General features: G+C 45.2%; 1 protein-coding gene across 3 annotated transcripts in view; it reads left to right on the top strand.

Annotated features, from left to right (window-relative positions):
* Positions 1-25,787, top strand: part of ATP2B2 (ATPase plasma membrane Ca2+ transporting 2) — a 166,925-nt gene that overhangs the window by 111,199 nt on the left and 29,939 nt on the right. For all 3 annotated transcript variants that reach the window (XM_081160201.1, XM_081160203.1, XM_081160202.1), the window contains exons 12-14: positions 2,504-2,746; positions 22,979-23,220; positions 24,443-24,677. In XM_081160201.1, the coding sequence (XP_081016327.1) occupies positions 2,504-2,746; positions 22,979-23,220; positions 24,443-24,677 (720 nt within the window). The remainder of the gene's footprint in view (positions 1-2,503; positions 2,747-22,978; positions 23,221-24,442; positions 24,678-25,787) is intronic.

Below are 25,787 nucleotides of genomic sequence, written 5' to 3'. Positions count from 1 at the left end.
GGCCAGCACAGGCACAGGCCCTACCATAGCCGTAGTACTTAATGCAACTGCTAATCTCAGAGATTGCTTCCTAAAATTTGAAAGAAATAAGCCTAAAACAAAAAATATGCCTGACTTTATGAACGCCCCCTCCTCTCAGGAGTTGGGCTGAAAATATAAGGTTCTAAAAGAAGTTCAGTGAAGGGCAGGTGGGCCCTTGCACGCCAACTGCGGGCCTTCTGAAATGCTGCCCTGATGGCGGAGTCCCACCTACCCCTGCTCCCAAGCCTGTGGCCTTCTTCAAAGCCTGAACGCTGAATTGAGCGGGCTGGTATCCCCATGGGCACTGTGCAACCAGCCCTCCTGAGGGCACTTCAAGCCTGGCGCACCCCCAGGTCCTCACACCCGGGGCTCATTCTCTTTCCTTGGCCCTGTGGTTTTCACACTTCGGAGGAAGGACTGCACTCCTGTTTCCCAGGGCCCTGATGCCAGGATGTCCCTGCGTGGGTGGAGGCCTGAGCGTGTTTATAAATAAGGCATTCGCTCTGAGACATTGGCAGAGCCGCCGGAGGGCATGGCTAGCGTCAGTTTCCAAGCTGGAATTTGGGCTGGGCTTGCCGATGTAATTTCATACAGAAAAGAGATCTCTAGGCAGGTGCCAGAAAGTGGCAGCTCTGTGTAAAGGATACGGCCCTTATCATCTCCTTGTTTTAGGGCTCTCAAAGAAACTCCATCCCACAAACCAGAGCCCAAACAGGTCACAACACCATGCTCGAGGGCCGGGGTCCTGGAGGTGGAGACTCTCGAACAGCCCTGAGTCAGGACCTCAGCCCTCCAGCTGCGCTCCGGGGGAAGGGGATGGGGTCTCCTTCAATGTCATACAGAGTTGGTTTGGGGGAATTATGTACAGACATTTTCAGGCCTCCACACTTTCTGCGCTTTGTATCTCTGGCACCTGGTGCCTTTAGATGTCTCAGATAATGTTACTTATACAGTCACTTGATAAACTTAGTACAGCACCCCAACCCAGGAGAGGCACACTGTCCCCTCTCTGAGCCTGGACTTACCCCTTGGAGACCACCATCAAAAGGGAAGAGATGAGCACTTAGATCAGCTCTGTCTAATAGAGATCTGATGTGAGCCGCAGGTGTGATTTTAAATTTCCTAGTGACCACGTTAAAAAGGAAAAGTGAAAAGAAACGGGCAAAATTAATTTTAATAACAATTTATTTAACACCATGTGTCCAAATTATTATCAAGCCAACGTGTAATCAATATAAAAATTACTAGTGAGCCCTGGCCTGTTTGGCTCAGTGGTTAGAGCGTCGCCCGTGGACTGAAGGATCTCGGGTTTGATTCCAGCCAAGGGCACGCACCTCAGTTGCAGGCTCGATCCCCAGCCCGGTTTGGGGCACTTGCGGAAGGCAAACAATTGAGGTGCCTCTCTCACATTGATGTTTCTCTCTCTGTCTCGCCTTCTCCCTTCCACTCTCTCTAAAAAATCAGTGGGGAAAAATATCCTCCAGTGAGGATTAAAAGAAAAAAGAAAGGCTGTTGATGTGCGAGCTGTATCATTCTGAGTGGTGGCATTATGGCTGATTTGTTTTCTTTTCATTTTTTATGTGTCTGTATTTAAAAGAAATTCATGATTTCTGTCATGCAAGTTACAATGTGTATTTGCTGTAGAAAAAAAATCTATAGTTTTTTTTAAAGAGACAATAAAAATCTCCTATAATTCTACCACCCAAAGATAATGACACTAATAATTTGATATTTTTCCAGATTTCGCCCTATGTCTATAAACACATATATCCCCAAAATGTATTTACTTTTGGTGAAACCAAAGTGACAGCGAAAACCAGGCACCAGTGAAAAATGGTACATTTGAGAAAATTCATAATAAATAAAAAATAGTTATTTATATTAGGGTGTAAGAGAAAAATATTTGAAGTAATCAGAGGGGACCCAACCTTAACTTATCCTTACCCCTATTTTTTCCATTAAAAATGTAGGCTAACTCTTTAATCCAAATTAATAGAGTCGATTAATCAACTCTTCTATTTTATTTTTTTTAATCCTCACCTGAGGTCATGCTTTTATTGATTTTAGAGAGATGGGAAGAGAGAGGGAGAGGGAGAGAAACATCAATGTGAGAGGGAAACATCCATTGGTTGCCTCCCGTAGGCGCCCCGACTGGGGATTGAACCCGCACCTGGGTAAGTGCCCCGACCGGGAATGGAACCCTCAGCTTTTCAGGGTAGGGGACAATGCGCCAACCAACTGAGCCACACCGGCCAGGGCAGTCAACTCTGTTAAGTGGCTCACTTAGTAATGGGGAAGAAAAAGGGTGGCACACACAAAGGAGCCCAGGTGTCAGAGGCAGCGGAAACCACATGTGTAAAAGCAGAAGGACAGACTGCCGCAGCCCTTCCTCTTTCACTACGTGTTCACTCAGTACCCCCAGCACCCCAGCACCCCCGTTCCCTCTCCTCACTGTCACCCTCTCACCTGCCCCTCCCCCCAGAAAATGATGAAGGACAACAACCTGGTACGCCACCTGGACGCCTGCGAGACCATGGGCAATGCCACGGCCATCTGCTCGGACAAGACGGGCACGCTGACGACCAATCGCATGACGGTAGTGCAGGCCTACCTTGGCGATGTCCACTACAAGGAGATCCCCGACCCCGGCTCCATCAACGCCAAGACCATGGAGCTGCTGGTCAACGCCATCGCCATCAACAGCGCCTACACCACCAAAATTCTGGTAAGTGGCATGGGCTCCACTACCGAGAGCAATGTCCGTGGGGGATGCAGAAGCACTGGGCGGGTTGAGCAACGTGACTCATATTTTTAAATCCTGTTGATGCATTTGGGGTGGTCAGATAGTAAGTGACTTGATTCTCTAACTTAGCTGTTATGTTTGTATGACCAAAAATACAGGATGGGGCAAAAGTAGGTTTACGGTTGTAAGTACATGAAACACAGAGTTTATTCTTGTGTTATTTATTAATTGTTGTATTATTTTGCAGACAAACAACTGTAAACCTATTTTTGCCTCACCCTGTGTGTGTATGTGTGTTGCCTTTTTTATGATAGAGTGTTTTTTTAATTTTTATTGAATTTATTAGGGTGACATTGGTTAATAAAATTACATACGTTTTAAGTGTACAATTCTATAATACATCATCTGTGTATTGTGCTGTGTGTTCACCACCCGAAGTCGTATCTCCTTCAGTCACCATTTATCTCCTTTCATTGTCTTTTTAAAATCCTGTCATTACCCATCCCCTAAAAAATTGTTGTAAAAAACTTTTTTTATTAGTTGGCTTTTGCTGCATAACAAACTACTCCAAGACGTAGTGGCTCAGAACAAAACTATATTTAGCTCACAATTCTGTGAGTCAGCAGTTCGAGCTGGGCTTAGCTGGGTGGTTCTTCTGGACTAGGTGGGGCTCTGCTGGTCTTGGCAGGACTGTAGGCCGATGACTATGGCCTCTGCTGGTCTTGGCAGGACTGTAGGCTGATGACTATGGCCTCTGCTAGATGGCTCCTCTCTGCTGGGTGTCATCCCACCTCCTCCAGCTTGTCTGGTGTTGCATAACGTAAATTCAACTGAGTAAAATTTAAATATCTTATTAGCTTTATTGAATGATTCATGAGTCAGGCAGTATTCCATCTAGCAAGGAGAAAAGAGCTCTGAGGAAATGTACAAAATCAAAGACTTTTATAGGCAGAAGAGGGGAAAGAGTCAATTGTTTCAGGCTTAGGTAACCTACCTATGGGGGACAGAAGGGGGCTACCAGGTAGATTCCCTCACTAGTGCTGACCAGAAAATTCCAGATTGGTTAAGATTAAATTCCTGGGAGAGGGTAAAACTGCCATTAGGTTAGTTATTAAGTATTGGTTTGGTGATGTGGGCTTAGCACAGATGACTCCATTTTGGGCCTGCTATCTCTTTTCTAACAATTCCCCTTTTCGACCAGACTCCCAGCTTAAGTGAGAGATGTGATAAAACTTTAAGACATTAACCACTCCGTGTTTCTCGCAGCTTTTACTGATCCTCTGTGTGATTCACAGGTCATGACTTTATTTTTCAGAATCTCTATCATACTCACAGGCCACAAATTCAGGTTCACAATTTTGAAGTCAGTCACTCTCTTCATTCCTTTTCTGGCGTTCCAGTCTTAAGGAGATCATTTGCTTGGCTAGTGCCTAGTGCACTTTAAACTTTTGAGAGAATATAGCATTCCAGGGAGACTACTGTGACTACTCTAAACGGGATAATTCTCAGTATCTAGAGTGTACTTTGGAGCCATGGTCCCCAAGATCTAAACCAATCAAAATCAAATAAGTCAAAGAAAGGCCCTACTGAAGGAATCACTCTTTTAAGCCAAGTGGCCTGCTCAGTGATCTTATGTAACTGAGTTTCAGCTTCCTCACAAGTGTTAATCCAGGTGCAATAGGTCGGCGTTAACCACAGCATATAGACACCTTTCCTCACAGCTAAAAGATGATAAGGATATTACTATCAGGAACAACCTTGACCAGAGAGTCTAAAGATTTTTCTTGGGCAGCTATTATCTTAGCAGTGGATTCAGCAATATCTTCAAGAGTTTAGGAGAGGTTTCTAATCATAACCTCATTCACATTTACTCCTATCCAGGGAAGTAAGGCCTTGCCAAAGGAAGTGAATCCTGAGTTATGAATGCCTCCTGGTAGGCCTTTTCTGACTCAACAATGTAAATCCAGTGGAGTTGACCAATGAGGTATCTCAGTTTGTTTGTAAACAGTTAGGGACTCGGTTAGATAACCCAAGAGGGGTTATCCAGTTTGCACCAACCACCTAGGCATTCGTAGACCCAAGGAAAATCATGACTGTTATAGACAGAGATAAATCCTGACAGGGCACAGACCACTTCCACCAAGGTTATACTCTTAATGGATTCAGTCGCAGGGATTATTATACTTGCCTATTCAAGCCAGGGGTCAGTTAGGTTTTCAGTGCATTCTGTAAATCTCCTAACCTGAAATAAAAAGTTGTTCCAAATTCCAGAGGTTACCGCCCTTAGCAATGTCCTGGTAGATATGGATTATGGAGTTATCTTTCCAGGCCAATGCCAGAGTAAAGAAAAGAAAGAGAAGTGAGGGTTTCATATTTAGTTAAAGTATGAAGTCTTGACTCAGTGTCTTGGGAGGAAACAGTCTTCATGGACATCAGCTAATTCTCTTCCTAATCAATTTGATGCGGAAGTCTCCAGCATTTGTACCGGACTAGATGTCAGGTGGAGCCTTCTTTAGCTGTGAGATGTGTTCACGAGGCTCGAATCCTTGAAGTCTGCCCGCCATCTGGGTAGCGGGAAGGACCTGGTATAGTCCTTTCCCAGAGATTTAAGGGCAGCCTTTGTTCTTAGTAATTCCAAATCAGAGGGTGGGAGAAAATTGGAAGCATTAGTTTGAATACCGTAGCCAAATCTTTTAGAAAACTAGCAAAATTTAAGACCCAGTGCAATCTACAGGTATCTAACAAAACCTCAACAATTAACTTTGCTTGGTTAGTGGCAAGGATTAGAATCTAAAACAAAGATGCAAACAAAATTTTTCTCCTTACAATTATCCCCATTTCTTTTTTCCAAAGTTAATCACAGCAAAACTAATTTGTTTGCATTAGACTTGGCCTGATTATTTACGTAAGTGCAGCAAGAATAGTGATTGCCTCCCTGGAGGATTGCTTCCCTTATAAGCAAGGTACCAGGCCAATTTTTCCATGGGGATTTATTAACCTTAAAATCATCTAGTCATACCTAGTCTACACACATCTTTCTCAAATATGACATTCTAGTCAAAGCCTTGGTAATATAACCAATATTTCCCATTGTGTCCTGTTACAAGAACAGATTCTTACCGAACTTATGCAAATAACTAACTACGTTGTCAGGAACTCAGTAGTTTCACAATTCTGGAGGGATAAGGTAGGGGGTAAAAAGTAAGTGTCCCATCTTTGTTCACCTAAGTATATTTTACCAAATTGTTGATAGTCTAAGCGGAAAAGTTTCCTTAAATCTGGTAAAGCAAAACATTAGCGGACCAGCAGTGCTTCAAACAAGAAGTCATAGGAATTACAATTCTTCTCCTCAGTTCATTCAGTCCCACATTATTAATTCTTGCTCTGCTTGAATCCAGTTTTTCCACTAGTTCCAGAAATTCTTACCCAGTTCATTGGAAGATCTTAAAGTTTATCAGAAAACTGTATTTGTCAAAGTTCTGTCCATGAACCCCTTTGAAGAGGAAGCGCTTTTGCAGGAACCCTTTTATAAAAGCACCAGAGTAAAACAGTAGCTCTCCGTAAATGACAAAAGACTTTTAAAATGCCCATTATTACAGGTCTGATAGGATTTCATTATAATGGAATTGACAAGGAAATTTGGTTATTTCTATAATATACAACAATTTAAGATGATAACAGGAATTATGACTGATGACATTACATCAGGACATATCAGACTTCCAAGAATTTCACACATTTTTTGAAACACTTATAACATATACCCATTCAGAGACACCATGAAGAAGGCTTAGCTCTACTTATTTGATAATGCGTCCCATAGGACTTTACCTTATCAAATAAGCCTAATTAGTTTGTCTCCTTTTTTATAAGGAGGGACAGTAAATCTTTCGAGATGTTCCAGGACCCTCTGGAAAATCCCAAAGTTAATTCAAGGTCAAAAAAGCTTCATTTAGGATTTGATTTTTGAGAAGTTTGTTGAAAATACCAAAAAAGAAAATTTTAACACTTGGTTAAGTAGAATTATAGGTCACTGTGAAACAATACTTATCTACTTAACCAAAATGAAGATGAAAGACTTTACAGGCAAATTTATAAGGTTGTATAGTTCTGAGCAAAACTTAGCTTTTTTAATATTGAGAAGACTAGGTTGTTAGGAGACTCACTTAAGTAATCAAAGACCTGATAAAGACAACATGGAACATAGGTAGTTTTTTCTTCAATTACAGTTCACATTCAATATTATATTCATTTCAGGCATACAGCATAGTGACTAGATATTTATATAACCTACAAGGTGATCCCCCCATAAGTCTAGCACCCACCTAACTGTAGGTGATTCTTTTGACAAGACTCGAGATCTTTGGGGGGTTTTCTAGGCAGATTACTTTAAAATAGAAGGAAAACCTTTCATAATCCTGTCAGGAGCAGACCAAATAGTACAAGAGAACTTTACCCTTTTCGAAGATGAAAGAAAACTAAGTTTTAGTTTCACTTACATACACTATTGATAGTAAAGTTTATTTTAAGCCCTTACAACAAATTTAATTTTTAGCCAAATTGCAGGCACAAGGTAAAATTCTCTTTCTCTTTTTCTCCCTTTACAACTTTATTTTTAAGTTGTTATTTATTTTTCCCCTTCCCATTTTGAAATAATAACCAGTTTTACCTTTGGGACAAATTACTTTCTTTTTCAACAAAATGCATTTCCATTTGTTACGCCTTCTTTCACTGGAAACACATGTTTTATTTTCCTTGCATACAGAAATGTTTTCCTTGTTATTTCTATTAGTTATAATTACATATATTAGAATTCATATCCCTTAAAAATCTTAATTTCTAATGAAAATAAAGAAATAAACAATTGTGAACTGCCTTTTACATTAACATTCCAGGGCTGGGAAAATTTATAAATGCTTTTTATAATTTCTAGAAACATACACTTTCTCATAGTACGTTTTCAATGTGGTACAAGACATATTTACTAACAGACCCAAATTTCTTTGATTCTTCTGTAAAAGGAAACCAAAAGTAGACAAATCAATGTTCATCAATTAATGTTTCAGTATTTTATCTTATTTGGAAATGATCTGGATAGTCAATGAATTTAACTTAACTCATTATTTAACTAAGCAAAACTTTAAGGTTTATGGTTACCAAAAAGATTTGGGGAGACTATTTTAAAAGTTCATCTTAAAACTTTTTATCCTGCTTACATCTGTGTAATTTACTTGCTCTCAAGAATTATGTTTAGAATACCCACAAAACTTTATCAGACATTAGACAAAGTCAGCCACTATCCCAAGCTAATTTTTCTTTTTTTTTAAATCCTGCCTGAGGATTTTAGAGAGAGAGGAAAGGAGGGAGGGAGGGGGAGAGAGAGAGAAGGAGAGAGAGAAACAGCGATGTGAAAGAGAAATCATGGATCAGCTGCCTCCCATACACACCCCGACCAGGATAAAACCTCAACCTAGGTTTGTCCCTTGACGGGGTATCGAACCTGCAACCTTTTGGTGTATGGGATGAACCTCCAACCAACTGAACCACCTCACCAGGGCCCAAGCTAATTTTTCTTGCTGACAAATTTTGTAAGAAATAACATGAACTCGCCCGGCCGGCATGGCTCAGCGGTTGAGCATTGACCTAGGATCCAGGAGGTGGAGGTTCAATTCCCGGTCCGGGCACATGCCCGGGTTGTGGGCTCGATCCCCAGTTAAGGGCTGCAGGGGGGCGGCTGATCAATGACAACTCTCTCATCACTGATGTTTCTATCTCTCTCTCTTTCCTTTTCCCGTCCTCTCTCTGAAATCAATAAAGACATAGTAAAAGAAAAAGAGAGAGAGAGAGAAATAGCATGAACTCATTTGACTCATAAACCCAGGTAAAATGAGTTGTATTCAAAGGTAATAACTCTAAAGACATGTCTATTTTAATTAAATCAACATAAACTAGCTTTAATCCCAAATATTTTTCCAGATTACATGAACCTGAAAAGCATTTGGGTTAGTTTCTATTACATTTTCTAGAATTTTTATGAATACTAAATTTATATAAATGCTTGCTTTTTTAAGCCAGTTAAATAGAGCTCTTTTACAAATTAATTTTAGTAATAACATCTGGAGCCCGAAAAGGCCACATAGCTACAGCATAAGTTAAGTTTATCTGCCCAGATGACTAAAGTTTTTCCTACTAATATCTGTGTAGAGGGCACATGATTTTTTCATTTGCCTGAATTTCAAATGACCTTTCCGCCTTTCGTTTTCCTTCTGATAAGAGCAACCTCTGAAGTCTGCAGAATGTTTATACCTCCAAGGCACAGGGAAGGAATGCAAGTTCCTCCAAGGACTTTGGTTTCCCAAGGCCACTATTTACAAGCCGTTGAGATAAATAAGGGAGGTTTGGGGGTTGCTAAAAGAAATAGGTGAACTTTGAGCTGCCTCTAGAACTACTTAGTACATTTCTAGTTTGGCAACGATGTATAAGATAAGGACAGTTGTTCTCAATCCCCCAAGGAACTGGTTTGCAACTTAAATGACATCATAGATTGATCTGCCCACAAATCCTTTTACAAGGGCCTTAAAAGGTTTTTAATCCCCTCTGGGTACGTAGTTTTTATTTGAGTTTAGAGGACACGGCCTAAACATTTGTCTATCGGGCTGTGCCATTCAGCCAAATTTTAACCACATAGCTACTTTGTAGTTTTTCTTCAGGACAAACAGAAAATATTTTTGTCAGCCCTGGCCATGTGCCTCGGTGGTTAGAGCATCATCGGCCAGTGCACTGCAGGGTCTCAGGTTTGATTCCCAGTCAAGGACACATACCCGGGTTGCAGGTTCTATCCCCACCCCAGTTGGCCCGGTTGGGAACACATTTGGGAGGCAAACAATCGATGTGTCTCTCTCACGTCGATGTTTCTCTCTCTCTCCCCCTCCCACCATCCCTTTCACTCTCTCTAAAAATCAATGAAAAAAATATCCTTGGCTGAAGATTAACACAACAACAAATATTTTTGGCAGTGTTGAACAACCCCTTGGACTCAAGAGGGATCCCCAAAGAGGGTGTAAAAGAAATTTTATTTTCCTCTCTCTACTGGGTACTGCACACAGAGACCCGGGAGAGCTGACTCGAGTAAGAATTTTCCCTTCAGCCAGCTTCTGCCAGTGTTCCCAGGTTCCCATCTGCAGTTGTGAGTGGGGTTTAAAGCAGAGAATACAGCTCCGATACTATATTTGCCAGTATTTGGCAAGGTTTTTTAAATTTATTTTACTTTTAGTTTCCTTTTGGCTGGTTTAGGGAAAAGTGTAGCAGTTTACCAGAGAATTCCTCAGAGGCTCATTGACTCTGGGAGGGGTGGAGTGGGGGCCTCCTCCGAAGGTAGACACGGAGGCGCCTGTAAGGCCGTAACCTGGCGGGGGTGGTAGGGTCTGTGGTCTCTGCGGAGAGGGCAGACAGCTCAGGCTCGGGATTACAGAATAAGTGTGAAATAAGGGAGAACAGAGGGAGCAACAGAGTCGCGTCCATTTATACTATTTTGTTTTAGGTACGTCTTTTCTCTCTAATTTTTTTCATTAGCTTTTTTGCAATGAAATTTTCAATGACACTATTTTGGAATTTTGTACACTTTTGGAAGATTCTGCATGCCAGTTAAAGTAGGTATCCCATTCTGTTTAATTTGAGAACCTTTACTTTCAAGTGCACTTGTTAAATGATCTTATCTCATTGGGACACTCCTCCTAATGACCATTGTAGTACCTCTGAGGGCTCAGGGCAGTTTGTTTGGACCCTAGCCACAAATGGAGTACAATCCATATTTCTGTCTGGCTGTATTTTGGGGCCTCCAACCTGACAGTTACCAAGCCAAGCTCTCGGAACACAAAACAAGCTTAGTAAGATTTTGCCATTTTTGTAGATATTTATAGCTTCCAGAACCATAGTTACTGGCTATAAAATAAGCAGGTGTGCTGCCTGGCCGGCATGGTTCAGCGGTTGAGCATAGACCTAGGATCCAGGAGATCGAGGTTTGATTCCCGGTCAGGGCACATCCCCAGGTTGCGGGCTCAATCTCCTGCAGGGGGTGTGCAGGAGGCATCTGATCAATGACTTTCTCATCATTGATGTTTCTATCTCTCTCTCTCTTCCTTTGTCTGAAATCAATAAAAATATATTAAATAAATAATTAAATAAGTAGGTGTGCTGGGAGGTGGTGTGCTTAAATCTTTAGATCTCAAGGATTCCATCTCTTTTCAGCAGAGCTTTTGGGTCTCTCAAAGCGAAAATAATAACTAAAAGGGACATGCTGCTGGGCTGGGGCTTGTGTAGTGTTTTACAGTGCCCCTTGTTGCATGGAAATTTTCTTAAGGTTGGCAAGTTGACCTAGGGTCAATCAAACCAGTCCTGTGACCAATTTATCCTAACATGGGAGTCTCAGAGTTAGGTGGTGAGCACTCTAATAGCTCCTTTATTTATGTCTTTTAATTTTTTTTCAATTACAGTTTACATTCAATATTATTTCGTATTAGTTTCAGGTGGACAGCATAGTGGTTAGACAATCTTATACTTTACAAAGTGTTCCCCCTGATAATTTCTAATAGCTCTTAAGTGCTCAACCAATTCCCAATGATTTTTGTGGCTTCCAAGATTCCCATTAGCAACAACCTTTACTTACTGAACCCAGTCCAACTCAAGTCAAGCCCAATCCAATCCAGACCTAGTCCCTTATTTTAAGTTGGACCCAGTCCAACTTCAGGCAGAGCCACCAACCGTTCCCTACATGGAATCCGGGGGTCGGGGAAAGGATCGAACCAGCAGACCTCAACAAATGGGGACTGCAGGTTGGGGGTCTCCACATAAATGGGAAACTGTAAACTGCCCCTATAGTTCCCAGGTGGATCTTGGGACAGACTCAAGGGCTGGAGTTTCCAATCAAATAGGGAACTGTGCACTGCAAATTAGATCAGTAGCTCAATGCAAAGAAAGCAGAGCCCAGAACCAAAAGGTACTTACCAGCAGCCCTCGGAAACGGTGCGAAAGACAAGGAACTCAAAGGGTTTATGGGGTACCACGCTTATATTTCTCATGGTCCCAGGATGCCATCAGAAGTTCACTTTGGATACCATTGCTGCTACCGAATTTGTTAAATAACAAAAATTCAACTGAGTAAAATTTAAATGTCTTATTGGCTTTAATGAGTGATTCATGAAGCAGCATCCCATCCAGCAAGTAGAAAGGAGCTCCGAGGAGCTGTACAGAATGGAAGGATTGTACTGGCAGAAGAGGGAAAAGAATGAGCTGCTTCAGGCTCAGGTAACCTCCCTACCTGTGGGAAACAGAGGGGCTTTCAGGCGCATGCCCTCACTAGTGCTGACCAGAAAATTCCAGATTGACTGGTTAAGATTAAATTCCTGGGAGAGGCTGAGCACCAGTGACTCCACTTTGGGCCTGTTGTCTTTTGACACTGGGCTTGTTCCCCTTGTCACGTTGCCTCATTCTATGGACTAACGCAAGTCAAGAGACTTGCCCAGATTCAAAGAGTGGGGGAATAGACTCCATCTCTTAATGGGAGGAACTCAGATTCACGTTGCAGAGGGCATGGATTCAGTAAGGAGACTAATTATGGTATTTAGTCTCAGGGCAGAGGGCCTGGGTTCGAATCCCTCACAATCCACCACCAATGGCACTGGTGGCCTTTTTGTAACTCACCAGCATTTGAGCATTTGGATGACAAGAAATAGAACTGTCCATCCAGAAGTCAGCTAGCACCCAGATGTAGGCCATTTCTGCAGTGGGCGCATCTGGGTGAACAGCTGAGCTTTTTTGCTAACCCTCCAAATGTGCCCTAGCTCTGCCCTCGCCCTTCTGCCCCTGAGCCAGCTCGAACCTTCATGATCAGGGTGGGTTCTGGGAGCTGCCAGCAGCTTTATTGATATGGGGAGGAGAACCTGAGTCAGCAGCAAGGGCCGAGGGCTGGTGGGGGGAGGAAAAGGAGGCGGCTCCTCCCTCCATACACTGAGGCTGCAGGAACTGCACCCCAGAGCTTCAGGCTGAGGGAGGCAGAACCGACAAAGGGAGAAAGTAGGTCGAGGGAAGGCACGCAGACAGTGAGAGAACCCTGCGGGTGATGCCAGAAATGATGGCCTCTTTGTCTTTCCCCTGCACCCCTACCCCCAACCCCAATTTGGGATTCAAGGGAGGTGAGCTGTGCTCTGTTCCATTCTCCAGGACTTTCTAAAATAACCGAGATGCTTTTAATGACCTTATCCTTCAGATGTGGCAGACAGGGAGCAGGGTGAGTCCCAGAGCAGGCTTCGGGCGAAGGGGCGGCCACGTGGGCAGAGCCCTGTGAGGTGGGCTTGGATTGAGATATATGTTATGCAATTGCAGTAAAAGGGAGTTCTGGGACCTGCCAGGAGGGCTGCAGCAACACCACCGCAGTGATAAGTCTCCATTAGGCGGTGTCTCACAGCGCTGCAGACAAAGCTAAAATCTCATTACCAGATTGGTTGATTGAGGCTGTGTTCAGGTGGCTGAAAGGTCAGGGGTCGGTCAGTCAGCTACACCTGCAGAGAAGGTGTAACTACTGAGACAGGATAAAGGTTGGGGACCTGGGAACTAACAGACTTGGTTTATAATCAGGCCAAGTCACTTCTTAGTCATCAGTGTCCCTTTCTGTGCCTTGAACATTGGCATCCTAGGATCCCTGTGCCTCTCTTCCTGGGTGTTTCCTAAAAGAACCCTACCACATGACTCTCCTTGCTGGGGCTGATGGTCATCAGTATGAAAGGGACAGCAGAGCCCCCTGGTATGAGTGGTGTTAAAGCTCATCTTCTGGATCTAGAGGGTCTGGGTTCAAATCCCTCACTAGATGTGTGAATGTAAACAAATTATTTAGCTTCTCTCTGCCTCAGTTTCCTGGGGTAAATAGTAGGATTATTGTGAGGATGAAGTGAGTTATTAAGTGGAATGTGCTTAGCACAATGCCAGGCACATATTCAGTATGTGATACAATCAGTATTTTCTTTATTCAGCAATAAAACCTCCCATTGAAGGTGATTCCATTTATAGCAATGCAAAGGCTAACCAGTAAATAAATGGACAGCAGAGACATCAGGGCTGCGGAGAGAAAGGGTCTTGCCCAAATTCACACAGCCAATTAGTGACAAAGCCAATTTACAGGTATCCTGAAGACAGCTGTTAAGTAGGGTGTCTTGGTCATTGAAACCAATCCTGTGGCATCTTTAGCCTATGGTGGTCTTGGGAAAGAAGACCTGGGGTCCAGAGGGTCAGATTCACAGCCAGAGGCTGCCAGCCATTTGGGGCAAAGGGGCTCTTGGGGGCTGCCCTTCTAGGCCCAGAGGATGCCTGAGCAGAGGCAGGGGCTGCTCAGTCCAGGGCAGAAGTCCAGCCGCCACCATACCAGGCTGGGAAATCTGGACTGCAGGACATCCTAAACCATGCAAGAGGAGACAGGGCAGGAAGGACCTGCAATGTCTTCCCCATACTACCCCTCATCTTTGGTTGGTAAATGAGCCTGGCCTGGGAAAATAAGACCCTAAGTAAAGCTGTATTTCCCCCTCCACGAAGACACCGATTCTTCTGTGTCTTCGTGCTGTCTGATGGAGCTGGTGGGCTCTTTGAGTGAGAGACACAGCTGAGTCATCTCTGTTGCCCCTGGCTTAGGCTCTTAGGAAGTACTGGTTGGGTAGGTGAGATAAGTGAATTGACTGGTGAATAAATGTGTGTGTGTGTGTGTGTGTGTGTGAGAGAGAGAGAGAGAGAGAGAGAGAGAGAGAGCACAATGAGATGAAGAGTAGGTAGCGAGAGAAATGGATGGATGATGGATAGATGGGTAGGGAGATGGATGGATGGATGGATGGATGGATGGATGGATGGATGGATGGATGGATGGATGGATAATGTGGATGGGTGGGATGGAGGGTGGATAAATGTATGGATAGATGAATATGTAGGTAGTGGATGGATGAATATGAATTAATAAGAAGCTCAGGACAGGACTGATATTTCTTCCTCTACTTTCCTGTTCTTGTGGCAGAAAAGTGTAGGCATTGACCCTAGTCCCAGTCCCAAGGTCAACACTAGTGCTCTCTCGGCACCTCCAGCTTATTGAGCTGATTTCTTCTGCAACTGCCTTGAGCTCTCTGGTTTTCATTGATGCAGAGATCTGCCAATTAGCTAGTGCCTTTCATTCTTTTTTTTAAAAAAATAGCACAGTAGACGAATATTTGCAAGGATAGGTTGTGTGGATGTCACCTACATGGATTCACAGACCTTATAGACCACCTGGTCCAGCCCCCTCACTTTACTCTGAGGCCCAGAAATGGGAAGGAGCTTTTGCCAAGCCACCCCATGGGTTAGGGGAGTTAGAATCAGGCTTCCTCTGGGCCAGGATTCCTCTGATCCTTAGTCCAGGAAGCGATGGCTAAGAGCTTTGGCTCTGAAGTCCATTAGACCAGAATTTAAATTCCAGGCTCCAGCACTCGCTGAGCATGACCCTGGCAAGTTACTTAACCTCTTCAAGCCTCTGTTTTCTAGTTTGTAAAGTGAATATATAAATAATCACCAACATTCACTTAGCCAGTCTCAGTGCTGCATGCGTGCACCGTATTGCCTTGTACGGCAACCCCATGAAGTCGGAGACATCACATCTTTAATCCATACGTATGCACACTTAGGCTGGGAGAAGTTATAGAACACGTCCAGAGTCCCCGAGCAGATAAGAGGCTGAGCCAGGACTGGAACCAGGTCTGTGGGACCCAGAGCCAGTGCACCCCCACCACTCCCTGCCTAATTCATCTGGCTGCACCTTTGCCTTAAGGCAGTTCCAGGGCTGCTGTGAAGATCAGATGAGAAATATGTATGGAGCTCTCAGCACAGTGCCTGACATGTAGCAAGCACTCGGTCCACACAAGCTATTACTCTTATTACCTCTGTGATTGTGTCTAAGCCTTACCTCTGTCGTTTGCTTTGCCAGCCACTGTCTGCTTTACTCTCCACACCCCTTCCAGGTAATCAAGGCAGATATGACCACTCCCACCTTGCAGATTAAAACCCTGAGCCGCACAAGCATCGCGTAACCTGCCCATGGCGGCTCCTGACAACCAAGTGGCAGAGTTGGGCCCAGAGAATTCTGGTAGAGTTTACCAAGTGGCCCAGGGGGCACAGCCCTGCAAAGGCCCAGAACCTGAAGATGTATGGCTTCTTCAGGAAATGTGGTGGTCTGTGGCCCGGCACGTCTCTCTCTAGGCTGGAATAATGAGAGGCGGGGCTGGGGGCAGCTCGGTAGCAGCAGGCAAGCCCTTAATAAGTGCTCAGAACCACTCCACACATGGGTAGAGGGTGGTACGAGGGCCCAGGCTGTGGGCGGGGAGGCCAGGAAGAGCGGCCTGGGAGGACCCTCCAGAGGGCCAGTCTCAACCCCGTGCCCCATCCCTTCTGAGGATGGCAGGAGCTTTTTTCTTTCCACTCTTATTCCTAATCATTAGGAACTAAACCTGCCCTCTGAGGAAGGCTACATGAATCATCTTTTAGTCAGAAATTGCTTCCCTGCCTGAGAAACCCGGGCACCCCCTCAGATTTCCTTTGCCATCTCCGACTCTTTGAATATCAAGACTTCCAGCTTCTCTTCGCCCTGCTGCTTCTCAGAGCCGCAGCTGAGCTTCAGAGGGAAGTAGCTCCTTCCTCGGACTTCTGAGGCACTGTGCTTTCCTGGGAAAACATTCTCCTTGTCTGCCCGCATTTATTCTGCGGACTGAAACCACCTAAGTGACCTTTAATTTCATATTTTATGAGCCCTCTTTTAAAATAGGCTGACACTACTGTTAACATTTGAATTATTAAACTGAGGATGGGCGCTTATGAAGCTAAGTTGTTGGAAAGTTATGACATATTTCTGAAAACATAAACTATTAAGAGAAAAACAAACCTCCCTGGAGCCTTTGAAGTGGTTCTAAAGGAAGGAGCTAGAAGCACTTTCCTGGCAGGATGGTTTTCCTGAATAAATAAGCCAACTTCACCTAGTTAGAAACCCCAGGTGCTCAGCATACCCCATTCCTAAACCGAGGTGGCTACCATGCCCAGAGAGCCCCAGTAACCCCCAAAAGGTAGGAAGGATCTGCTGAACTGTGTTCCCCATAATCTTAGAACCAGGGCACCAAGGAGGAGGGAGGAGGGGGTAGTGACTCTGGGAAACAGACAATTCTTGAACTCAGATCTCCTGGCTCAACTGACTATTTGAATGAGCCTCAAAGTCCCCTGAGTCAAGCCACACTCTGAGACTGGCTCTGGCCAAGACAAGGGTGCCAGGGGCATGGAAGACTCTGGAAGTGACTTTGCAGGGCATTAAGATCAAGATGGAGTGCGGAGTGGAGTTCTGGTATATGAAATGGCAGGGGCCTCTGTGTTGAATTCAGCAACTGTTTTGGGTTGTGTGTGTCTTTTTGTGTGTTTTCGTTTTGGTTGTTTTTTGTTTGTTTGTTTTCTATTTTGTTTGGTTTGGTTTGCAAACACCATCTCTGGGAGAAGAGTTTAAAGTAAATAACCCCAGTTGGGAAATTACGATTTTTAACTGAGCTGTTAATCCCTACATCCCCCCCCCCAACCTACACACACACACACACCATACTATACCATACACACTCACTACACACACACACCATGCCAAACCCCATCCCATATACACACAACACGCACTACATGCATACACAGCACAACCTACAAACATACCACACATACACCACACCACACACACACCACACATCACACATATACACCAATGTACGCGCACACACACACACACTACACCACACACTACACACATTATACACATGCACAATACACCATATACACACCACATACACATATGCACAATGCATTGGTGAGCTTGAGAAGGTCCACAAGGAATTTGCTTTCCACAGGGGTTTTAGCCTGTCCCCACTGCCATCCTGGGCGCCCACACCAACGTCCTGCCTCCCAGGCTCTGAGGAAGACTCTGTGGCTCCCTGGCATGGCCCTGCCACCTCACGCTCCTCATTAGGCCTGGCACCCAAGAAGCTACTTTAGATGACCATTCTGGAGGCAAAAATTCTCACAAAATTCCATCCCATCTGGCCTCCCGCTGGCAGCACCCTCCCCAGCAGACACATACTAAAGTATTCATTTATTCATTGGGTACCACACAGTGGGAGGCAGAGATAAGCTAGGCAGACACAGCCCACCCACTCGCCACGGACTCTCCACCGTTCTCCAACCAGCCACCTAGTTAATGAGCAACCACACGCGCCAGCGCAGAGGCAGGGCTGCTGGGCGAGCACGTGCTGGGGGCTCAGAACCCGGAGCGCCTAGGGTTAAATCCCAGCTTGCCCACTTACCAGCAGGGTGGCCTCACCTCTCTGGGCCTCCGTTGGTGTGGACAACTGTAAAGTGAGAATAACAGCAGCCTGCCCCCCACAACCAGGTGATACACATGAGGAGCTTAATGAAGTGGTGAGCAGAGTCGGTATTCAAAAAATGGTCACTGTGCTGCTGTGGAGGCTGGCTGGTCCCTCCAGGCATCAGGAGCCAGTGAGGAGGCAGGGCCACCAGGCACAGCCAGTGAGCAGAAAGGTGTTTTCTGAGATGCTCTTAGAAACAGCATCGTGTTGCAGTTGCTGCAGTGTGTCACGCTACAGTTATTGGGTTGTTTGGGGAGATTTTTTAGGGTTTTTTTAAATTGTGGTAAAATACACTTAACATAAAATGTATCATCTTAACCATCTTAAGTGCACAGTTCAGTGGCATTAAGTCACATTGTTCTACAATCGTCACCACCATCCAACCCAGAGCTTTTCATCTCCCCAAACTGAAACTGCCCATCAAACACTAGCTCCCTATTTCTCCCTCCCCACAGCCCCTGGCAACCACCATTCTACTTTCTATTTCTATGAATTTGACTGTTCTAGGTATCTGGAGCCTACTGTGTCTCTCCTTTGTGACAGGCTTATTTCACTTATAATGTCCTCAGGTTTACCCATGTTGCAGCCGTGTCAGACTCCCTTCCTTTTTAAGGCTGAATAATATTCCTTCATGTGTACAGGCCACATTTTCTTTATCCATTCATCTGTCGATGGACACCTGAGTTGCTTCCACCTTTTGGCCCTTGTGAATAACGCTGCTATGGACATGTGTGTACAAATATCTCTTCAAGTCCCCGTGTACATACCCAGAAGTAGAATTGCTGGATCATATGGTAATTCCACGTTTAATTTTTTGAGGAACCACCATCCTGTTCTCCAAGGCAGCTGCACCATTTTCATTCCCACCAGCAGTGCACAGGGTTGCAGTTTCTCCATATTTTTACCAACATTTGTTTTCTGTGTTATTTTTTTGTAATTGTCATCCTAATGGGTGTGAGGTGATACATGCCAGCTATATTTTTTAATCTCACTTTTGCAGATGTTATTTATAACTTGTAGTTCTTTAAGTCATCATTTATTGATCTTGGATGTATTTACTCCCCAGTATCCCAAAACAGGAACATGAATTGTCCTCTCAAAGTTACAGCTGTGGCTGCACCAAGCCCTCTTAAAGGGCTCAGTGCCCACACGGGGAAGCCTGCTCAGGGAGTCAGGAGGCTTGGGGAAAGCCCCAGGCCTATCGTCTGCAGGTCTGTGACCATGAACAAGTCACTTCCCTCCTGGGCCTGCTTCCTGTCCATCAAAACAGAACAATACCCACACCTTAACTCCCTTACAGAACTGGAGCCTTGGAGATGAAAAGACTCTTGGAAATAGCAAAACCTCTGGGTTTGTCAAGATTTAAAAAACGAAAAGAGAAAAGGATGGGCCCCTGCTTCTTGGTAATGCATGTAGGCGATTTCAGAGCTCATGTTCACAGAAACAAATTGAATTATGTTGAATTATGGGGGAGGCAGCTCTGCCATTTGCAGCCATGGATTGTTTGAAATCCTTTTAGAGGAAAATTAAAATATTTCACAGAGGGTAATAAAATGCCGGGTGTTTTGCAGGCATAATTGCTCTGCTCTCTTGGGCAAATAAGTAATTAGGCATTTTTATTTAAGTCCTCTGTGTCGTCAATTTCTTTCATTAGTGGAGGGGGAAAGAAACTATTGTGGAAAATAAATAAAACTCTGGAAATCACCAGAAGGTTAATTATAAAATTGTTTTTAAAAATAAAATTAAAAATAAATAAATATATAAATTTTAAAAGTACAGCATAAAAGCATACTGCAGAGAGAAAAGGGAGAGCTTAGAATTTATTTTTCCAAACATCAGAAATGGAAAGCTGTATCAAAGATTCCTTTGCTTTCACATCAAATCCCACCCAAGAGCTTGGGAGAGGGGAGCCTTCCAAGGCTTGTGATACTGGGGATGTAGCTGGCATGGTGTGGGAGCAGGGAGGGGGTTCTGAGCCTTGTTTTCACCCACACGACTCTGCCTTGGCCTACCATCCTTCACCATGATCCACTTGGCAGAAAGGGTTGCACAGGGTTGATTTCTCTATCAGCTGGAGGTCGTCTGCTCCAGTTTCTCCATTTTACAGATTAGAAACTAAGAGTGAGCGGTTAGGGTCTAAGGCTTAGTCCTTCCTATGAGTCCCTGCAGGTGTTCCTCTTAAAGGGCCCACGCACAGACTAACTCAGACTCACTTGCTCTGAGCTCCAGCACTGGGGCAGCAGCTCAAAAGGCACCAGGGACATACAGGGAGCAACTAAATTGTCTGGCATCAGGGAGAGCTAGAGGGGCAGCTTTCTCCCAGACAGAACTGCTGGCGGAGGACGTTGTTCCCCTGCTGAGCTCTTCCCTCCAGAGCCCAAAGGTGGGCTCCATATCTGAGTCTGCATCAACCTTGCTAACACTGTTAGCCCCACCCTGATGATTCCTTGAGACTCTGCCCTACCCAACTTTCCGGCCCACCCAAGCTATTTCCAGTGGCTTTTCCATACAAATGATCTCTCTTGCTTCATGCTTTGGACTTTCCTAAAATCTTTCAAACAAGCAGCATCTAGCCTCTGTGTACCTCATACCTCTTGCTAAGTGACTCCAGGCCTGGCACTAGCAGCAGCTGGCCTTGGTTTGCAGCTTGGCCTCTTATGGGCACCTCCACGCCCAGCACAAGTAGCAGCCATCTTCAGATAACTCTGTAGCTCGTGACAGGTAGCCCTAGGCAAGGCACAGATGGTGGTTGACCTTGCACCTCCCAGGAGGCCCCAGAGCCAGTGCACCTGGTGGAAAACTTCAGATCATGCTGGATTACAACTCTACACCTCCATGAGTGACAAACCTATTTGAAAAATAATGACAGAAAACTTCCTTAACCTGGTGAAAGAAATAGACATATATAAATCCAGGAAGTATAGAAAGTCCCAAACAAGAAGAACCCAAAGAAACCCATACCAAGACACATCATAATTAAAATGCCAAAGGTTAAAGGCAAAGAGAGAATCTTAAAAGCAGCAAGAGAAAAGCAGTTAGTTACCTACAAGGGAGCTCCCATAAGACTATCAGCTGATTTCTCAACAGAAACTTCACAGGTCAGAAGGGATTGGCACAAAATATTCAAAGCAATGAAAAGCAAGGACCTTCAACCAAGATTACTCTACCCAGCAAAGCTATCATTTAGAATTGAAGGATGGATAAAGAGCTTCCCAGATAAGAAAAAGCTAAAGGAGTCATCACCACCAAAGCAGTATTACAAGAACTGTTAAAGGATCTTCTTTAAGTAAAAGGAAAAAAGAGATAAAAAATATGAATAATAAACAGCCATAAAAAAGAACAAAATCTTACCATTTGTGATAGCATGGATGGACCTAGAGGATATTATGCTAAGTAAAAGAAGTCAGTCAGAGAAAGACAATTACCATATGATGTCACTTATATGTGGAATCTAAAGAACAATATAAGCAAACAAACAGACTCATAGATACAGAGAATAGACTAATAGTTGGCAGGGGGGCGGGGAAGTTGGGGGACTGGGTTAAAAAGGTGAAGGGATTGAGAAGTAAAGATTGATAGTTACAAAATAATCATGGGGATGTAAAATACAGCTTAGGGAATATAGTCAATAATATAATAACTATGTACGGTGCCAGTTGGGTACTGGAAATATCAGGGAGAACATTTTGTAAAGTATATGATTGTCTAACCACTATGCTATACACTCAAAACTAATACAAAATAATATTGAATGTAAACTGTAATTGAAAAAAATTTTTTAAAGAGTTTGCAAATTTCCTAGGTGATTCTGGGTCCAACCATGATGGAGAATCACAGGCCTACATGAATACCAGCCTGGCTTAGTTGCATCAGAACAAGAGAGAGCTACTAAGTGATCCCAGGGAGCAGGGAGGTAGGGAGTGACATTGTTACTGATGATAAGACAAGGCAGGGTAGAGGCAGGAGGAAAGCTTTATGGTCAAGTCCCATGACTGCTCTGCACTGGTCAAGATTAATACCTATTGGAAAGTGTTGTGAGCCGAATTGTGACCCCCTAAATTCCTATGTTGAAGTCCTGATTCCTAGTACCTCAGAATGTGACTATATGCAGAGATAGTGTCTTTAAAGAGGTGATAAGGGTGAGCCCTTATCCAATATGACTGGTGTCCTTATAAGAAGAGATTAAGACACAGACATGTATAGAGGGAAGATCATGTGAAGACATAAGGAGAAAACAGCCATCTACATGCCAAGGAAAGAGGCCTCAGAAAAAACAACCCTGCTGACACCTTGATCTCAGACTTCTGGCCTCCAGAACTGTGGGAAAGTTAATTTCCACTGTTTAAGGAAAAAAAAAAAAAAGACAAGGTAACGATGAATGCTAAATTTAAGATAGAGGTTCTTTCTGGGATAAGGAGTGGATTATGCAGATGGAGAGAGACACATGGGGGGAGATTCAATTTTATCTGTCTTATTTTCCTTCTTAGAAAAGAAAAATCTGAAGCAAATATGGCATAATGCTAAGGTTCTTAATATTCTCTATCATGTGTTTTATGTTTGAAATAGCTCATAATTTTTTAAAAAGTTGATCTTGCATAACTCCTTGCATCCAGAGCCAGGATTGTGTCTGGGATGCAGAGGGCTGAGGGTGCAGGGGAAGGGCAAAGAGCTGGCTGAGGGGAGAAGGGGTGGCCAGAGGCTGGCCCCCACCCCCTCAGACCACAGAGGCAACCTCCTGTGCACACACACCCCACCTCTGTCTTCACAGCCACCGGAGAAGGAGGGGGCACTGCCTCGGCAGGTGGGCAACAAGACTGAGTGTGGCCTGCTGGGCTTCGTGCTGGACCTGAAGCAGGACTACGAGGCCGTGCGCAGCCAGATGCCAGAGGAGAAGCTGTACAAAGTGTACACATTCAACTCTGTGCGCAAGTCCATGAGCACAGTCATTAAGCTGCCCGACGAGAGCTTCCGCATGTACAGCAAGGGCGCATCTGAGATCGTGCTCAAGAAGTAAGTGGCACAGGGAGCAGGCTGGGGTGTGGAAAGCAGGGACCGTAGGGTGACACAGCTCCGACTGTACTGGGCCCAGCCAGAGGAGCCATCTGGTACCCAGAGGCTCAGAGAGGGCCCTGCCCACCGTTCCACAGCAAGACCACCTCCAGGGCCCCTTGCCCAGTGTTTTTTCCACTATTTCCTCTTAAAAATCTCTATACAGAGTCCTCCTCCTCCTCTCTTAATAGGAAGTTCTATGCATTGTCAGTTAGATTTCTCTTATTTCACTTCCCTTAGTACAGAGTTGGTCGATGGTGGTGCTTTTCACTGTCAGCCAGCCTCCTCTAACTCCAGGTGCCAGAAATAAGCCTAGAGAACTAACCAAGTCACTCCCCCTCCAGGCCTGTTTCCCCACATGTACCTTGAGGGGATGGGTCTAGCCTAGTGGCTCTGAACCCTGGCTACACACTAGAATCACCCCAAGGAGCTTTTAAAAACCATTGATTCTTGGACTCACCCCAGATAAACTGAATTGGAATCTCTGGGGTAGGGCTCACACATGGGTATTTATTTATTCAATGTTCCCCCCATGCCGTGCTAATGTGCAAGCAGCATCAAGAACCTCTAGCCTGTTCTAGCCAGTTTGGCTCAGTGGTTAGAGCACTGGCCTGCGGACTGAAGGGTCCCAGGTTCAATTCCAGCCAAGGGCACGTACCTCGGTTGCAAGCTCAATCCCTGGCCCCTGGCCGGGCACATGCAGGAGGCAACCAATCAATGTGTCTCTTTCACATCAATGTGTCTATCTCTCTCTCTCTCCCTTCTACTCTCTCTGAAAAGCAATGGCAAAAATATCCTCGAATGAGGATTTTAAAAAAAACAAAACAGAACCTCTAGCCTATGTTTTATGCCCTTTAAATGCCATTTTAGCTGTGGGACTTTTTTCAGATGAAATCTTGTGAATATAAAACCGATCAAAGTAAACCTGCTCTTGCTGAGTGGACTGGGGCAGATATTACAAGAAAGCTGACTGATTTCTTTTTGACTGGTCCCAATTTTATCCCTGCCTGGGACCGTGGACCAGCCCCGAAGCGTTATGGGAGATGGACTGGACAGGCACTGGATGACCCACCACAGCCAGCTGGGCATCACTGGGGAGAGGGAGGTGAGCTTGAGCCAGTCAGAGGAAAGACCCTTGGGCCCTCGGCTGCACCTTACCCATCTCCGTCCTGCCTTCCCCCAGGTGCTGCAAAATCCTCAACGGGGCAGGCGAGCCCCGGGTCTTCCGGCCCCGTGACCGTGATGAGATGGTGAAGAAGGTGATTGAGCCCATGGCCTGTGACGGGCTCCGCACCATCTGTGTGGCCTACCGCGACTTCCCCAGCAGCCCCGAGCCTGACTGGGATAATGAGAATGACATCCTGAACGACCTCACCTGCATCTGCGTGGTGGGCATCGAGGACCCCGTACGGCCTGAGGTAGGCCCCCCACCAGCAGATCAGGGGAAAGGGTCGAGACTGGGAGTCCAGCTGGCTGGGGGACCTGGCATAAGTCGCCTCACCTCTCTGAGCCTCAGTTACCCTGTGACAGCCCTAGGGCCTTCTTACCTCCTCTTAAACATCAGACTCATCAGGCCAGCATAGGCCAAACTTGGCATCGATCTGTTCAGGTTATAAGGCAGAACCCACAGCATGCCAGCAGTCCTGGAGCTGTCCGCCCAACCACCCAAGACCTTCCCACTGGCCCCCAAGGGACAGGCGTGAGTGCTGCCCTGTTTCAGAAGCCCCTTGCCCCACAGGAGCCAGGATCTCCTGTAACAAATTCATAGGCCTAGATTCCTAGGTCCCTGCAAAGAAGACGGCCAGTAACAAAGGTTACCAGGCTCAGGAAAACCCCAAGTGTGGTGTCCCCATCAGCATTTAGAGTTCTCCCAGTCCAGATCCAGTTTATCAATCAGTTCATACTCGCCGGCTTGCCTAGGGTCACAGCTGACAGTCTACCTTTATCAGGTTTCCAGGGGAACAGAGCTAGAAAGTTAACGGAAGGTCAGATTCTCACACTAAAGGGTAGGGGAATGACGGCAGCACACCCCTCCCCATAAGGATCGAGGCAGGTGATGTACTAAGTGCACCTAATGCAGTGCTCAGCTTACAGTAGGTCTTCAGTCTCCTTTAGCTGAATCTGTGCCAAAAACTCAGTGCTGGGGATTTGCAGGGTTGGGAAGGATGGAATGTGTGTGGTTAGTCAGGCTGCCCAGGCCAACAAGAGGCTCTGGGGAGAAGAGGGAGCTACCTCAAATCTCCAAAACACTGATGTGGGCAGGCAGAGTGAGTCAGCTTACCCTGCAGGGCCCAGAGGTCAGCGCTCAGGACACGAGGCAAGGCACAGGAGGGGCCGGCCTCCCCTTCCTCCAAGGACTAACACAGCTACTGGGTCCAGACCTGATTCCCCGGCCAGGCCCTGGCTGGGTCCAGGTTGGCCATATCTACAGGATTTGGTGACAGTGCCCCACGGGCCACCTCCCTCCACCAAGGGAACTTCAGTCTTCCCCACTTGCCCCGACTCCATTTTCTGGGAGCCTCTGGCCA

This window comes from Miniopterus schreibersii, assembly GCF_964146895.1.
Source record: "Miniopterus schreibersii genome assembly, chromosome: 15".
Lineage (NCBI taxonomy): Eukaryota > Metazoa > Chordata > Mammalia > Chiroptera > Miniopteridae > Miniopterus > Miniopterus schreibersii.
Note: the sequence above shows the minus strand (reverse complement) of the source record. Positions and strands in the feature narration are given on the sequence as shown.